At 41.2% G+C, this 16,416-nt stretch overlaps 1 protein-coding gene across 1 annotated transcript in view; it reads right to left on the bottom strand.

The window, feature by feature from the left end:
- The window catches only part of LOC145417853 (ketimine reductase mu-crystallin-like), a 28,184-nt gene continuing 11,768 nt past the window's right edge, over nt 1–16,416 (bottom strand). Inside the window, exons 2-12 of the mRNA XM_080286473.1 lie at nt 15,625–15,660; nt 14,714–14,820; nt 13,719–13,805; nt 7,177–7,401; nt 5,824–5,971; nt 4,545–4,629; nt 4,230–4,333; nt 3,873–4,065; nt 1,360–1,461; nt 1,039–1,143; nt 1–68 (exon numbers count right to left, since the gene is read on the bottom strand). Of these exons, the coding sequence (XP_080142599.1) occupies nt 1–68; nt 1,039–1,143; nt 1,360–1,461; nt 3,873–4,065; nt 4,230–4,333; nt 4,545–4,629; nt 5,824–5,971; nt 7,177–7,401; nt 13,719–13,805; nt 14,714–14,820; nt 15,625–15,660 (1,260 nt within the window). The remainder of the gene's footprint in view (nt 69–1,038; nt 1,144–1,359; nt 1,462–3,872; nt 4,066–4,229; nt 4,334–4,544; nt 4,630–5,823; nt 5,972–7,176; nt 7,402–13,718; nt 13,806–14,713; nt 14,821–15,624; nt 15,661–16,416) is intronic.

Genomic DNA, 16,416 nt, shown 5'->3' with positions numbered 1-16,416 from the left:
TCACTCCTCTTCTGCACTCAAGGCGTCAAACACCAGCTGGGCAGATACGGCGTCCTCTACAGCCAGACCTAAGGTGAAGATGGAGTTACAGTGTTACATAATCACTGTTGTTACGATGGAAGAGTACTTGGCGTAAGGAGAACCCATATTAAGTTTTTGTCAGAGGCTGTGTAGGAGAACCACATGTCCTTAGCCCTAGACCAATCTATTTATCATATGTAAGCTTGATTTGCAGAATGAAATGTTTTGGAGTCATACACTTAAAGCATATATTTTTTTAATAGTCCGATATGGTAATATTGTACGCTTACGATGCAACCCGACTCATCTTTTTATTTTTTTTTTTTCCCACGCATCATGAACTAACGTTGCTAGAAGCAGAGAATTTCAAGAGGAGAAATTTCAAGTCTGGTTAAATCTGATTATGTTAGTCTGAGAAGTAAATGTAACATCAGTTAAATTTATTGACGATAATGAATAATTCGGGCACTGCGCAACGACCGCGTATGTTGATTTACCCCAAGTTAAACTAGCGTTTATTAAGGAATCGAATATACGGGAAGGGATCGTAGGGAGATACACCAACCCATTTTTTTTTTTTTTTAAGGTACCATTTATGACATCAATTCATAAGTCGTCCCCAACCCCTCCTGAAATAAATGCATTATGGTATGTGGCGTACATTATGTTCCCTTTATTCTGACATGGCAAATCATCAGCCGATACCTTTCCACAACATCCTAGATACGACTGACTTGAAAGATTAAGCCTTTAATCACTTCCCTAGTCTCTCTCGGCTTGTCTCTTACTCTGCTGACAACCTTCAGCCTTCTAGAGGTAGTGTGTCAAGGTATCTCTCTCTCATTCTCTCTCTGTCTCTAAAAAAAAAAAAAAAAAAAAAAACTACATTTTAGCTCTCTTGTTTGACTGTCCTTGGAAGGGACAATTTTTACAGGTCTCCTGCCTTTACCTTCTTGATTATAATCAAGGAATACTGACCAAAATAGTTGCACAGCTGTTGGAGTTCCCCTTACTCACCTAGAGACTTGAAGATGGTGATCTTGTCTGCAAGGAGTGGTTTTGTTCCGAGCAGCACCTCCCCAATTTCGGCGTAGACCTCAGCCTCTGTTGCTATTATGTCCCCTGACACGACAGGCAGAAAACAAGCGAGTTAAATTCCTGATATACTCAAGGATTTATACGCCCGTTAGCTGTTGGTCAATCTGTTTTCTTCATTTCCTTTGTCATATTGCAGTGTGTACAAACTCTCATCAGGGTATCGCACAAATATGTGGCAAAAAACTATTACACAAGGGCTATGCAGTGAAAGGGACTTACATAATGTTTCGTAGCACTGACCTGACTCCTTCATAGCTGCCTCATAGCTGTCAGTGTAGATGATGGCGCTCCTCACCAAATCCTTTTCTAGCTCCTGCTTATTTGGAGAAGCTGCGCCGATACCTGAAGGGCCAGAGTCGTGAGGTTGTTTTGTATTGTTTGGCTAGTTGCTTGAAGATCAAGCATAACAAGGCTACACTGAAGATCTGCACGATGAATAAATGAAAATATGCAGTATACTGTAGTTTTAAAATCCATATGTTGACCCTGTATCCCAGGTCTTTAAATTTCTTACCTCATGTTTGTGGTAGGTGATGGCGACCATCATCCACTCACATGATGTAGTGTTGCCTACTTCTTCATTCAGCTCATTCTTTTTCTGTGCTTGTCCTCCTCCCCTCCTATTTTTCCCATCTTTCCTGTCACTTTATTACCCCTTTTTCCTTTTCAGGTGGCTTTTAAAGTGAGTGTCAAGCCTAGTGGTTTCCTGTAATCCAGGAAACCATTTACAACGCTGGGTGGTAACTAGATAACCAACCCACTCGTATTCTTTACGTGTCAACAAGTGGGTTGGCGGAGCGTTAGTGCCTCTTCCCGTAATACAACTCAAAAACAAAAGGCCATCCCTAGCGAGAATATGGTGTCTGAATACAGATAGATAGACAAATAGATATTTGTGAATGGTAATGAGGTGTGGTGTACTGGTTCAAGTTCATATGCTCCATCCACATCATGTATGGCATCATCCATTCTCACCTGTGTGATGTTGCATAGTGCACATCTAGCAGAAAGTTTGGTAAATTATACCGTGGTCATACCATAGTAGCAGCAAGAATAAAATAAAACTGGCGTACTCGTAATTAGATCCTCTGACAGAAAAGTACCTAAAATCTATTAGGTTGGCTGAAATAACCTAAAAACAACTAGACACAATCTAACCTTACCTGAATGGTTCTGAAAGGATGTATGTAAAGCTGACCTGGCCGGGTTGGGAGGGGGGGGGGGCGGGGAAGGCAGAAGCCATGAGGCGCTTGGCAGTGATGTTCATCTCTGTAACTTTGACCTTTGAGCCTGTGGCGGGCTTTTCACCAAATATCCTGGGATACAAGGCAATCGTACTATCCATGCTACCACAGTTACCTCCCCTAAGTGTTACCCTAGGTACTCCTTTTACAAACCTACCCACAAGACAAATGAACAAAAGATAGATGAAACAGCAGCCCGAAACATGAGTAGACCCCTGGAGCAAACAAGCCGGCAGCTTTGCACTCAGCAGTGCTGGCCACTTAGCCTATTGTGGCCTGAATCAACCAAACTTATTTGTCTGGGCCTAAATGCACGTAAATGAAACAGAATGGTTATGAATATTGTTAATGGGACCGAATGGACCGGGGTGGAATGGTATGTAATGATGCTAGTGCTCCGGGATGAAGATGTGGTGGTGTTGTAGATGATTTTGAGTGGGCTTGTGGTGTGATTAGTGGTTGTGTGTGGTGGTGCAGCGTGTGCGTCTTTGGGTGGTGTCATCGTAAAATGTGTGGATATATGGTTCTGTGGTATGTAGTAATGTAGGGATGTGGGATGTGATGGATGTGTAGTCGTGTGGTTTTTCGTTGTGAGTTAGAGTGTAATATTTGGTGTGTGTGTGTGTGTGTGTGTGTGTGTGTGTGTGTGTGTGTGTGTGTGTGTGTGTGTGTGTGTGTGTGCGCGCGTGCGTGCGTGCGTGCGTGCGTGCGTGCGTGTGTGTGTGTGTGTGTGTGTGTGTGTGTGTGTGTGTGTGTGTGTGCGTGTGTGCGTGCGTGCGTGCGTGCGTGCGTGCGTGCGTGCGTGCGTGTGTGTGTGTGTGTGTGTGTGTGTGTGTGTGTGTGTGTGTGTGTGTGTGTGTGTGTGTGTGTGTGTGTGTGGTGCTGTATAGTGTTTGGTGTTGAGTGTTATGCGGCGTATGGTGGTGCAACATTTAGTGTGCTGAGCGTACTGTCCTTACGATGAAGTGTTGTGTGGTTGTGAAATGGTAAGGTGTGGAGTGTGGCGGTGGTGTTGTGGATGTAGTTTGGTATGTGCTGTGTGACGATGTAGCACGTGTTACTCGACGGCGGGATGGTGTGGACCGCGTGGTGTGGTGGTGGTGTGGTGTGTAGTGGTGGTATGTAGTAATGTGAAGTGGCATGTGGTGTATGACGGGAAGTTTTTTGCTGTGTTCGTGAGGCGTGAAAATGGTGCTGTGTGATAGTGCTATGGTGTGATCTGTGCGGTGGGGTCACTGTGATGTGTGGTTTGGTAACAGTGTGAAGTGTGATGTTTTTTCGTGTTGTGTGGTGTTGTGCGGTGCCTAAGATTTGGTAGCGTTGTGTGTGGGGCGGTTAGGGGAAGAGGTGTGATGTGGTGCGTTGTGAGGTGCGTGTTATTGGTGTTATGAGGTATGGTTTGTTAATGGTGTTATGAGGTGTTATATTATGTTGTGAGGTGTGGTATGACGTGTGGTGTGGTGTACTGAGAGGTGTGTAGTTTAGTGGCTGATGAATATGGTGACGCACTGTTGATGTGAGCTCCTGGCTTCACCCAGCGAGCCTGAAGTAGCGGTGTCGATGTGCTGGTGCAGCAGTTGATGACATCAGCAGCTGCCACCGCCTGCTGCACAGTTGCTGCTGCTGTTGCCGGTATGCTCTCTGATCTCAGCATCTGACACAGTTCCTCCGCTGCCTCACTACGTCGCGCCCACACAATTACCTGTTGTCTTACATAGATTTTCTCACTGCATAAACACATTTACTTTCCATCATTTGCATCACCACATCTAGCAGTATAGTTATATTAGCATATGTACTTCAGGTACACTGCAATTATAAAATTGTGTTGATAATATAACAGGTCTGCAAATGACAATAACTGACCTTATCTACGTTGAGGACATGGGCCATGACATGGGCATGAGAGCGAGCTTGCGCACCTGCTCCAAGAACCGCTACCACCAACTTGCCCTCCTTTTCCCTCATTTCTGCCCACACCAACAGTCAACATTAAATTATACTTTCAGATGAGAGAGAGAGAGAGAGAGAGAGAGAGAGAGAGAGAGAATGGTAGACAGACAGATATATCACATATATAAAGGTAGATAGACAGATATATCACAATACAAATTCAGAGATAGACAGACTGATATTTCATATATAAATTTTTTAAGTATGTAAATGTCCATGATTGCGTACTATCCTTGCCCTTAAGAACCTGTAAAGTTGCTACAGCCGACGCAGCAGCTGTCCTCATCGCTGTGATGGTGTCTCCCTGTAAAACCTGCCGATAAAATGTTATCTTATAGGTTTATTATACTGAAATATTTCATATGTTGTATCGAAAACGGGTGTGTAATTTCGTATAATGCAAGTTATAGAATAAATCCATCCATTTGCTGAAAATATCATTGAGCTGCGTGAAATAAGCTGCAAAAGGACGAAAATCCGGGCCAACAACATGAAAGAACAATAGAAGAGGAGCTCAATCTAGGCCCGAGAAGAAATACTGAGCTCCTCAGACAGTAAACCATGAGAACCCAGAAAATCTTCAGTATCCTACCGTTACATCATATAGCTACAGTATTTATCTTAACCCTCTACATACTGGATTTCTATCAAGCAAACAAAATCAGCTGGTATTAGCCTGCATTATATTCCTAAAATGTGTCTATTAAAGCTACAAATTTTATAATATTTTTAACATTATAAAGGTGGAAGGAAAGGGGCAGTCGCCATGCGGCACTTTGCCACTGTGTCCATCCACTGAGCTCTATAATCAAGGTCTAAAGAATATGAAGGGGCTATCTCCACATTGAGCGTATGACTTTGGCCACCATACTGAAACACTGACTCGTTGATTCCACCATGGTAATGCAGTTGGAACACTGTTCTCAGCTTGCTGTCCCTGTTTCGCTGTTGCTTCCATAAGGTGCGCAGTGTACCATGGCACTATATTTTCCGGATTCATCGCCTGATTTCAAAAGGCACAGGCGTCAGGTGAGGTGCATAAACATGGATGCCACTACATTAGCGCCACCCAAGATCCCTGGCGGCGGGCACATAAACTACTCGGTGTTACCCATGAGAAAGATCCTCCATATGATAGAGCTCAGTGTGCCCATCTCTGTAACAAAGACCTTTGAACATATGGCTGAGTAAAACTGTCTCGAGTCAGCTTGAATTATTCACCTAGGGACGTTTACCCGCTAAAATATTGTGTATACAGTACTTCAGTATGCATGCGAATGATTATTTCTAAACTTATTCTTTGACAGAACTATTTTAACTATTACAAACTCTCATATTAATGACAAGAGTGTGAGGATCTGTGAGTTATGAAATATTCTGTAAAAACAAATCAGTGACAACGAAACAAGCTTTCTAGTAATATAATAGTTACAGTTATTTATACAGTTTGATATTAGGTTCATTAATCTGGGTTTAACATAAGTACGAAAACAAAACTGTGGCCGACCGCTGCTGGGAGACCCGTGTCCTGGTGCAAGAGCAGGATGATGGATGTGCGAGTGGGGAGGCCGCGGGCTGTGTTGTTGGGATACCAAGTGAACACCTTGACAGCAAGGGAGACTCCTGTCACCATTCCAGGCATGGCCAGCATTGTCCTGTAACATCAAGATTATGGTGAAAAGATTTTCATCATCCTTATCATAATCTTCCTAACTTTTTGTCCCACATTCAGATATGGTGAGGAGATCTAAGCAAATTATAGTGCCTATGATCACTTTGAATTCGTATATCGGACAGAATATGAAGCCCTAGGCACAACTCGTCCCTCCTGAACCGTAAAAGGTACAAAGGTGGGTGTGTGACCCACAACTACAAAGAGATGTTGCCCCCACATCCCTACATCAGGGCAACTTGGAGGGCTCTCACCCCGCAACTCCCAACCCTTTCCGATGCCATGTACGGCACACAATGAACTCGGTGCAGATAGTAATCGGTGCAGATAGGATAGTAAAAAATATGGTGATGAGTAGAAATATGGAGACAGAGTATAAATACATTAAAATAAACCCAAATTGGAAAGATCTTGAAGGTGGAATGCGATGGGCATTCGGAAAGTGGAAATAGGCTAGCAGCAAATATTAAACGTCAGGGTGGAAGAGAAAGAAAGGTATATGAGGGAAAGATGGAAAGAGAGAGAAAGAGAGAGAGAGAGAGAGAGAGAGAGAGAGAGTGTGTGTGTGTGTGTGTGTGTGTGTGTGTGTGTGTGTGTGTGTGTGTTGCCTAGATGTGATAATTTTTAGTGAAGGGACTGACAATGATTCAGGTCAGAAACAGCCGCAGTCATCGAGTGGTTAACGTTGTTTGCCACAAAGCTGCTCTCCCCACAGCTCTAGGGCTGGATTCCTATATGGAGGGGGCAGCTGGCGCCACTCAAATTAAATGTCCATCCACCCATTGTGGGTTGGTAGGTAAAATGAATTGCTATATTAGGGTAACATTTAAGGAAAGGATAACCTGGGTAATGCAGTGAACAATGGATGAATAACTCACCACTGGCTCAAAGGACTAAGTTTTGGACATGAGTACCACAAGGCGTCTACCTCCATCTTCACCTTACTGCATATAGTGAGCTGGAAGACCCCGCTTCCCTCCTTTTTCCACAAAAGAAAAATAACGACAGTACCATCTCCCGAACATAATTCCGGGTTACTGCCTTGAAAATTCCCCAGTTCATGCTTTCTAAATGCCTCACTCCTCCATGCACGTGATCATCCCTACACATACTTGTAATGATATAATGCATTCATTTACAGTTTGAGATCGCATACTGCATCTTCAGTTAGATGTAGGTGTCACTTACCCTTGGTGTTGGGGCACATTAACTCTGAAGCGCAGTGGCTGGACTGCCCCTTGGGGATGATCGGAGCCCCTGGAGTAGGACTGAAGAGCGTGGGTGACGGCTGGAATTAGTTGTTCCCATGTCAGCACCTGCCGCACCTGCTCCTCGCTCACCCACTTCACCTGGCCAGGCGGCCATCCTGACCCCTGCTGAGGCCCACCCACACTCATCACTCCACTGGCTAACCTACACCTCCGCAAACAAAGGCAAGTCATACAGTTTTTAGAAACAAATGCAAAGGTCTAATTATATAAACAGGATTATTGACAGAGTTACATGTTCGATATTACCTTGCACGGGATGGAATTAGCATATTATCAGTTACATCAGTTTGCAGAGACGAAGAAACAGTCTCGCTTCGTCGACCGGGTGGAACCTTGTATCGTGCCGGTGTCACATGCACCAAGTTCGTCAGCCAGCAATTCAGTCGTCCACTCAAGTCAGTTCAGTTACTGCTACATCTGTTCTTTTCCTATTCTAGGTAATCTCAGCAATGACCAGACCTAATTAGGGCAATTAACGCCCATTTCTGAATTCTGATAGTTATGGTCCAGTCAGGCTTTTCTTTTTTATAAGGTTAGTTTAAGGCCACTCAGGCGTAAAAAGATCTCTTTAGGCCACGTTAAGTTCAGTATGGCCCTTCACATCCATTCCATTCCAGTCAGATAAATTCAGATCCATTTAGGACCATTTAGGTCAGTTAAGGAAGTCAGTCCAGTTTATGTTCATCTAAACGCTTCACAGTTATTATGGTCCACTCAAGTAGGTTCACGTCAGTTCAGAGTCATGAGGTAGAATCAAGGGTGGTATTCTCGAACATTCTTACGAAGAATTCCCCGTTTTAAAATATATTTGTTCAGTAAGGACAAGGAAAGGATAGAACAGAACCTTCCTATGTCTCTTGTTTCTTTACAGAAAAAAAAAAAAAAAAGCTATTATGTTTTTGCGAGAAGAAAGTGCAAAATCTTCCCGGGTTTCTAGATCTTCAAGAAAAAAAAAAAAAGTTACGTCAGGGAATCAATTGTAAATTTGTTCGAGAATCACTCCAGGTTCATAAGTGACAATTCAGAGGCTTTTCGATCCGGCCAGGATGTCATATATCAATGGACTTATAAATGACATGATAGATACTGTTAGCAGATTCCGAGACTGAAAGATAAAATTTTATTTGTGAACACTTTTTTTCAGACAATTTCTTCCTATGTGTTTTGATGCAATTTAAATGACAATATTCATTTCTATCGCCAATCACTACTTTCATTGATGGATCTTTTCTTCCTCAACGGCCTTAACAGAAAAAAAAAAAAAAAACGGATGGGGTGGAGCTCTGTTAAACAAGACCTCTGTCCCTTTAGAAACAACGAAAAATTAAAGTCAGAATCAGGTATGGGCAAAAATTGGATTTTTAGGATTTTCCATCCATACCAGTCCAGCCAATCCACATCCTCAGGTCCTAACTTTGGCCTTTTTCGGTTCAAACCTTGATGTTGTTTAGAGGGTCAGTATTAGATATTATATATACAAAGCCTAATGAGACCTAACCTGTCCGAGAAAACCATCGATTAGGGCCTAACCTTGGCATTCTTTATTCTAAACTTTGGCATTCCACAGTCTTAACCTGAGATACTTTGTTCTTGCTTTGTGACTTATTCGGTTCTCTCCTTGTCATTCTTCTGTTCTGACTTTGGCAATCTGCGATTTATCTTAATTTTAGTTATGAAACCTCCAATATCATTTGCATATTTAATTTCAAATTTTGAAAAGTTGCCACAATTTCGAGATTTTCAGATTTCCCTTATATTAATGATCTCCCTTATAATGAAGATGCAAAAGAAATGCTATAGAAGAAAAGTGGATTATAGCCTGTTGATGAATATTGCCTGCGACAAGAAAAGTAATGTCCATTGTTTTTGAGTTCACAGTACTGTCAGTACACACACACACACACACACACACACACACACACACACACACATATATATATATATATATATATATATATATATATATATATATATATATATATATATACATATATATATATAATAGTGATTTTGGATAACACTAATGTGGTAGGGATGGTATATGGAAGAATTATTATAGAGAATGTAAGAGATATCAGAAGTCCAAATGAGTGATGAACAGGGTGGCTTTAGGAGTGGCAGAGGATGTGTGGATCAAATATTTGCAGTGAGACAGATCGCAGAGAAGGCTTGTGAGAAGGACCATAAGGGGCTTATGGCATCCATGGATCTGGAAAGAGCATACGACAAAGTGGACAGAGAAGGATTGTGGAAAGTTTTGCGCATGTACGATGTAGACGGTAAGCTGCTAGGTGCCGTCAAGAGTTTTCATGATGGTAGTAAAGCATGTATAAGGGTTAATGGGCATCTGAGTACATGGTTCACGATCGGTGTGGGCGTGCGACAAGGTTGTGTGATGTCCCCATGGTTGTTCTATATATATATCTGGATGGGGTGATGAGAGAAGTAAAAACACCAGTAATGGAGAGAGGGGTGGCATTGGTAATGAATGGTGATGGATGGAATGTCTCAAATTTGTTGTATGCTTATGATGTAGTACTGTTTGTAAACACCAGACAAGAACTTGGTAGGCTAGTGCAGAGTTTTGCTGAGGTCTGTGAGCGTCGTGCCTTGAGAGTAAATGTAGAAAAGAGTAAAGTGATGGTTATTGAGAGAGAAGGTGACTCCCAGTGCGATGTTTCAGTGAATGGAGAGAGAGACTGGAATTGGTGAGAGAGTTCAAATACCTGTGTACAGTGAGAGAAAAAAAGAGGAAAATGTGCAAAAGAAGTGGAAAGTTGAGTGACACAAGGAAGAAAAGTAGCTGGAGCAATGTTGGCCTTGATAAAAAACAGAAGCTTGAGTGTTACAGCTGCACGAGGCCTACATGAAGAAGTGTTAGTGCCAACTTTAACATAGGGATGTGAGACTATGGTGTGAAATGAAAAGTCAAGAGTAAGAGTAGTGGAGATGGGACTGTTGAGGAATGTATGTGGAGTACAGAGGGTGGATAGGATACGAAATAATGTGATTCGTGAAAGATGTGGAGTGAGGAAGTCGGTGGACACCAGAACCGAAGAGAATGTACTGAGATGGTATGGTCATGTGGAGAGAATGGATAAAAATAGAGTGGTGAAAAAGGTATTTCTGAGCGAATTTGAAGAAGGGAGGAGGCGAGGTGGGCCAAGGAGGAGGTAGAGAGATATGGTGGATGAGTGTGTGAAGAGGTGAGGTTTGGAAGTCGGTGAGGCTAGGGAACTGACAAGAGATCGAGCTGGCTGGATGAATGTTGTGAGGAGAGGTGCATAACTAAGGATCTGTCACCCCATTTTAACGTGGCAGCGTCCGAACTGACTCTGTCGGATACGTTTATGTGAAGCTACAAAACGTGGTGAATGTTTTTGGTGTATCCGAGAGACCCAGGATTCCGGGGGCTTGAATGATGAGTGAATGGAAGCGTGGTCCATGGGATTGGGCAAATTTGGGCTGTCTGGACATTGCAACTCCTCACCCTGCCCTAGGGTGGGAAAGGAGGTCAGGGTGATGATGATATATGTAGATAGATAGATAGATAGATTGACTGATAGATATAGATATAGATATGAATATAGATATTCAGATATACAAGTTTACAGATATATATGTTATACTTGTATAGATAGATAGAGAAATAGATAGATAGATATGTGTGTGTACTATATAGATAGATAGATAGATAGACAGACAGATATAGATATAGATAGATAGATATAGAAATATATATATGTGTATAGAAAGATAGATATATATAGATATATGTGTTATACTTGTATAGATAGATAGATAGATAGATAGGCAGATTGATATAGATATAGATATATATGTTATACCTGTATATATATATATATATATATATATATATATATATATATATATATATATATATATATATATATATATATATGTGTGTGTGTGTGTGTGTGTGTGTGTGTGTGTGTGTGTGTGTGTGTGTGAAGCCGACTATATTTTATCTGTTCATCTATCATCCAATCGTTTCTTGCACCATCAGGAGCATAGAACCCTGGGGCTAGGGTACTCAGTCCCGAAATTTGAGACAAAGGTGACCAGCCTCGGTCTTCCCCGAGTGGCATTATGTTAGCAATAGTTCTCAATCACCCCAGATGTTGGCCTTTACTGGCCTCATCCAGCTGGAACGTCTTAACCCTCTCACATATCATAAGCTTCCAATAAGTTTCTGAGCCAGGCACAAAACCACAACCCCACTTTTGTCCCAGTGTGATGGCGCCTTTAAGATGCCTCCGTTCGTGCGAAAAGGAGAAAAATTCTAAGGCCAAATTTACCCTTGGAAAATGATTATATTGTTAAAAATCGTAGCCCATCATCATCTTCGTTGATGTTTATACTATAAGATAAGCAAAAAAAATAAATAAATAAAACAGATGAATAAATGTACAGAAATGAAGTAAGAATAAACCATATTTAGGTGAAAAGCTTCTAATAACTTCCCAACATCACTGCGCAAAATTTTTCCTGAGACATGCAGCTGCAGAGTACATGTCTATATGCAGAATTTCATGAGCTTTCTAATGAGGACCATGACAATTTGATACGCCCAATAGTTTTCGAGTAAAAAAAAAAAATGCCTAAAAATGTCTGATTTGTTTATCATTTCATATTATTATTGACGCTGTAAAAAAAAATGTAAATTATTTACAGTTTTGTAGCCCAAAGGTTAAGGAAGCCCATGATATAATAGACATTGTTAAAACCCTTATTGTTAATGAGAGGAATTTTGAAAAGTTAGAGAGGTTTGGCGCGGTAACAGCACGGAAGCTCGTAAGCTGAGTATGTTTGTGCCTCGAAATTTTTCCCAAAATAATTTGCACACAAAGATTATTTTGCTATACAAAAGTATGCATAAAAGATCATCAGCTTGCTCATGCTTTCTTCGGATTTGTGATGTGACCTATACTTTCCGAGTAAAATGCTTGAGAGAAAAGCAATCAAAAGCACCACATTTACCCTATGAGAATATAAACACACACATTTATATCTTATATATACATAGTACAAAAACTAGACAAATAAGCTGGTTACTTACATCCTCTAGCAGTGTTATAATGCTTCCAGAACACAGAGATGGAGTTGCAGAGAGGAGAAAAGGTACGATCACAGGCTATGCGTGTGTAATTATTTGTGATGTGTGTGTGTGTGTGTGTGTGTGTATTTGAGGTGGCGATAAGAGCCAGCTGTCTCTGTTGTGATGGTGGTAGTGGTGGTGCCAGTGGTGATAGTGGTGGTACCAGTGGTGGTAGTGATGCTGATAATGGAGGTGGCCTTGACCACAGGGAGAGGTTTATCACATCGCCTCATTCACTCTCTCTCTCTCTCTCTCTCTCTCTCTCTCTCTCTCTCTCTCTCTCTCTCTCTCCTCCTCACCCGTCACTCTCAAAATCACTCTCCCCACATTCTTTGCCTGTATCCTCCTCACTTTCTGTCTCACTGAATAAATATTTCAGGTACTCTTCCACGATAACCCTTTCCCTGCCATCGTGGTTATTTCCAGTATTGGAAGGGAACGGTCACGAGTGGTTATAGATTTGAACTTTGGATTTCTCTGAAAATACGGTATATAGAAAACACTTATACACTCTCTTCACTGACACACTGCACTATATAACACTATCACTATAATACATGTAAGGTATGGACAGGTGACATAATAGAAAACGAAGAACAAAATGGCCGGCTGCACGCTAACAGACCCTCCTTGTCTGACTGCCAAGAGGACATTGAGCCAATAATAGGCTGCCTGTCCTTGTGATAGGCTTGTGAGTGTTGTCATATATTTCCCTCAGACCTGGTCATCCCAACCTATGACTACCAAAATTTCACACACTTGCAGCCACAGTAAAAGTTTCTATGACCATTTATAGGGAAACTGCATCACAATGCATTACTGGTTACTCTTCAGACCGCAGGCACTTTGACTCCTATTGTGTCATCGTGCATAAGAGGGTTAATTCACTAAACTGCCAAGCATCATTTGGCTATATGATTACTATTCAACGTAGCAAATGGTTTCTTGGGTTACGGGAAATAATTGGCTTATCACTCAGTGTCGAATCAACTGATGATGATAGTGTGAGTGGATTGTGGGCACCCCCATCTACCACAAACCGAATGAAAGACATTAGTATATGCATATATAGTTTATTTAGCAAATACTGGTAAAACAGAACATAGCCTGGTCTCAACCCTCTGTAAAAAATATATGAAAACTAGAGACCTCCCCCAAGGGGAGAATCACAACAGTCCTGGCGTACATATGCACACACAGGTGTGTGCACCACTCTGACAGTGCCACAAGTGTTGCTGGTTCTAGTTAAATTTATTTAGCTCGACTTCTCTCGTTTATCTGTCACTGCTTTGGCTTTCATTTTTCTACTTTTATTCTTTCACTTCTAGTGCCCCTCTCACCTTTCTTCTACATTCCTTTCACTTTCACTATGCATATCACAGCCATATGACTGGAGAGTCCTTCGAACCTTCTGCTCTTTACTCAGCCTGTCCATGACACATTCAATCATGTCTCTGCTAGCACATGACATATTACACTTCTGTAATGTGTGTGTGTGTGTGTGTGTGTGTGTGTGTGTGTGTGTGTGTGTGTGTGTGTGTGTGTGTGTTTTAAACAGGGCCGGCCCTAGACTTTTACGGGCCCTAGGCAAGGTATGATCTTGGGGGTCTCCCATCTCACAAATAATTCTTTTCATCTTTATACTACCTCCCCCCCCTTCCCCCAACCTGCCCTAACATAAAGGCAAAAAATAAATTTTCAATTTGTTGTTGCTGCTGTTTATTTTTATATCAATAATTGCTTTACCGTTTTATGAAAGGTTTGCTGAGAGTGTGCCTTTAGCTTTTAATTCATCAGGTAACTTTTTGTTTTTTTTACATTTACTACTAAGATTTTACCAGTCATATTTTATTCATCATGCCATTACACTTTTTATATTAGTTATAAGACTAAACAATTATTAGTATAATACAAACTGTTAGTTATTTGAAACAGCCAGTGATACATTGCTAGTACGTCTAAAATCTACAATTTATTCTAGAATTTCTTTTTCCTTGCCTTTAATGTAGTAAAATCGTCAGTTATATCATCATATGACACATGACGCTCAATTACATGATTTATGTTGATGACGGCACGCCCAGTGAGCCTATCTTGAGCCATCGTATGCCTTAGGTAAGTTTTGATAAGCTTAAGTTTAGAGAAACTCCTCTCTGCTACAGTCACAAGGAGAGTGGCTGCTATTCTCAGTGCTATCCACATATTTGGGTAAAGCTCATTAATTTGCTTTCATGGATATATTTGAGAAGCTCCAGTGGTGTTAAATTAACAGAAGGTAAATCTGGTAGGCGTATCTCCAAGGCCAGTTCCTTTCCATCAATGTCTGATTCTTCACCATAGTTCAGGGTGTTGCTCAGCTCCTGACATTGTGTTGTGAGCCTTCAGAGGACATTTCTTTGAAGTGGAAGAGGACTCCAAATTGTCTCTTACTTCTTCCAGACTCTGAAAAATTTCAAGTGATGTGATGGCAGAGTCTACCACTACATTAAAAAATGGACACTTCCAATCTTTCCAGAGCATCAGAAAATGGTTCACCTGGAGCTTCGTATCCGTAGTGCCTCTTTGTTATTCGAAGTCTCTCTTCCTCAGCACAGCCTCGTGATTCATCTCCTCACACATGTCCTTAGCTGATGATGGTGCTGAGACAAATCCACTTTCACGGTACCTCACCAGGAAAACTCTAGTGTTCTTGAGTATAGGCTCATAGCCACATGAAGCTGCATGGTGGTAGACTGCAGGAGCTTGCTCACTTGTTGCACGAGTATTTGGCACAGAATGTCATACCATACCACGGTGCATGTTAAGAAACGGTAAGACTCAACTTCCTCTGCAGTGACTGGGCCTCTCTCCTTGTCACGGGGTATGTGACCTGGTTCCTCAGATTCAGCAGGGCCTCCCTTGCCTGCATCGTTTGATAATGCACAGCCTTTCAACTGTCTTTGCAGCTTTTCCTAACATTTTTTGTCCAAGTCTCGTCCTTATAATAATTACCGGTATTCATCATTAAATACAAATTACTCAATTACCTGTGAAGACCATGATACGTTAGCTGCTACTACCAGCACAATTCTTTCCACACTGAGCAATAATTTATCTTCATATTATCATATACCAGATTCCTTTCTAATTTCTGACATCGCAGTTTTTCTCTTGCTTAATTCTTTTCAGTACAGTTTCTCATTGCAATTCTCTTTATTCTTTACAATTTCCCTTGTCAGGTTTAATCCAAGTTTCTTAGTTACTTACCTGAGGTGGACCGAGGTGTCTCTGAGAGTCCTTCACCTGAAATGGATTGTCAGGGGATGCGGATGTTACTGCCTTCAGTCCACCATGGGAGGGTCCACCAAAGCATTAAAGTAGAGCACCTGGAGAGGAATAAAGTCAGACTACAGTATACCGGTATGACAAACTAGCATTTATTTAACTAAAATTATAACAGTTAGTCTAAATTGTGGCTTGATTTCCACTTTTAACAAAACAGCTGCCAGAAAATTATTATAATAACAGAAGGAAGTAAGATATAGCCGCCGTCATCGAACCTGATAAATAATTCAGCCCTCCTGAGCATGATTATGAATGAGTGTAATTGGTTTGGGGTATGACTAGTGATACAATGCGAAAAAAAAAATCTTTTTTTTTTAACTAAAAAAAAAAAAAGGCTTGGGGGTAAAAAAAAAAAAAAAAACTTGGACCAAAAAAAAAAATATTGTTTTTTCACATTAACAGCAGATTTTTAAACTGTCAATTTGTTATTACTAGTTGATGTTATCCTAAGCTTGTGTGGCCTATTTCATGATGTAGACCATGTAGCTTGGTCCAGATTTACTTACAACTGTCACAAGATTATTAATCAGCGAATATGATATTTACTTGTTATATTTTCTTAATCTTGGATTTGGTTATGAGGCCATGAATTATGATAATAAATTTAGGGTAGAAAATTGACAGTTTTGTTAATTAAACTGTTTTGATGGTAGAGGGAGACTCTGAGACAGTATCTGAGTGCCATTGGAGAAGGTTGTGTCACTTTCGGCAGGG

The sequence above is a fragment of the Coenobita brevimanus genome, chromosome 111 (genome assembly GCF_032717465.1).
Source record: "Coenobita brevimanus isolate Jiangsu-jjx chromosome 111, ASM3271746v2, whole genome shotgun sequence".
Taxonomy (NCBI): Eukaryota; Metazoa; Arthropoda; class Malacostraca; order Decapoda; family Coenobitidae; genus Coenobita; species Coenobita brevimanus.
This window is presented reverse-complemented; position numbering and strand designations above follow the sequence as displayed.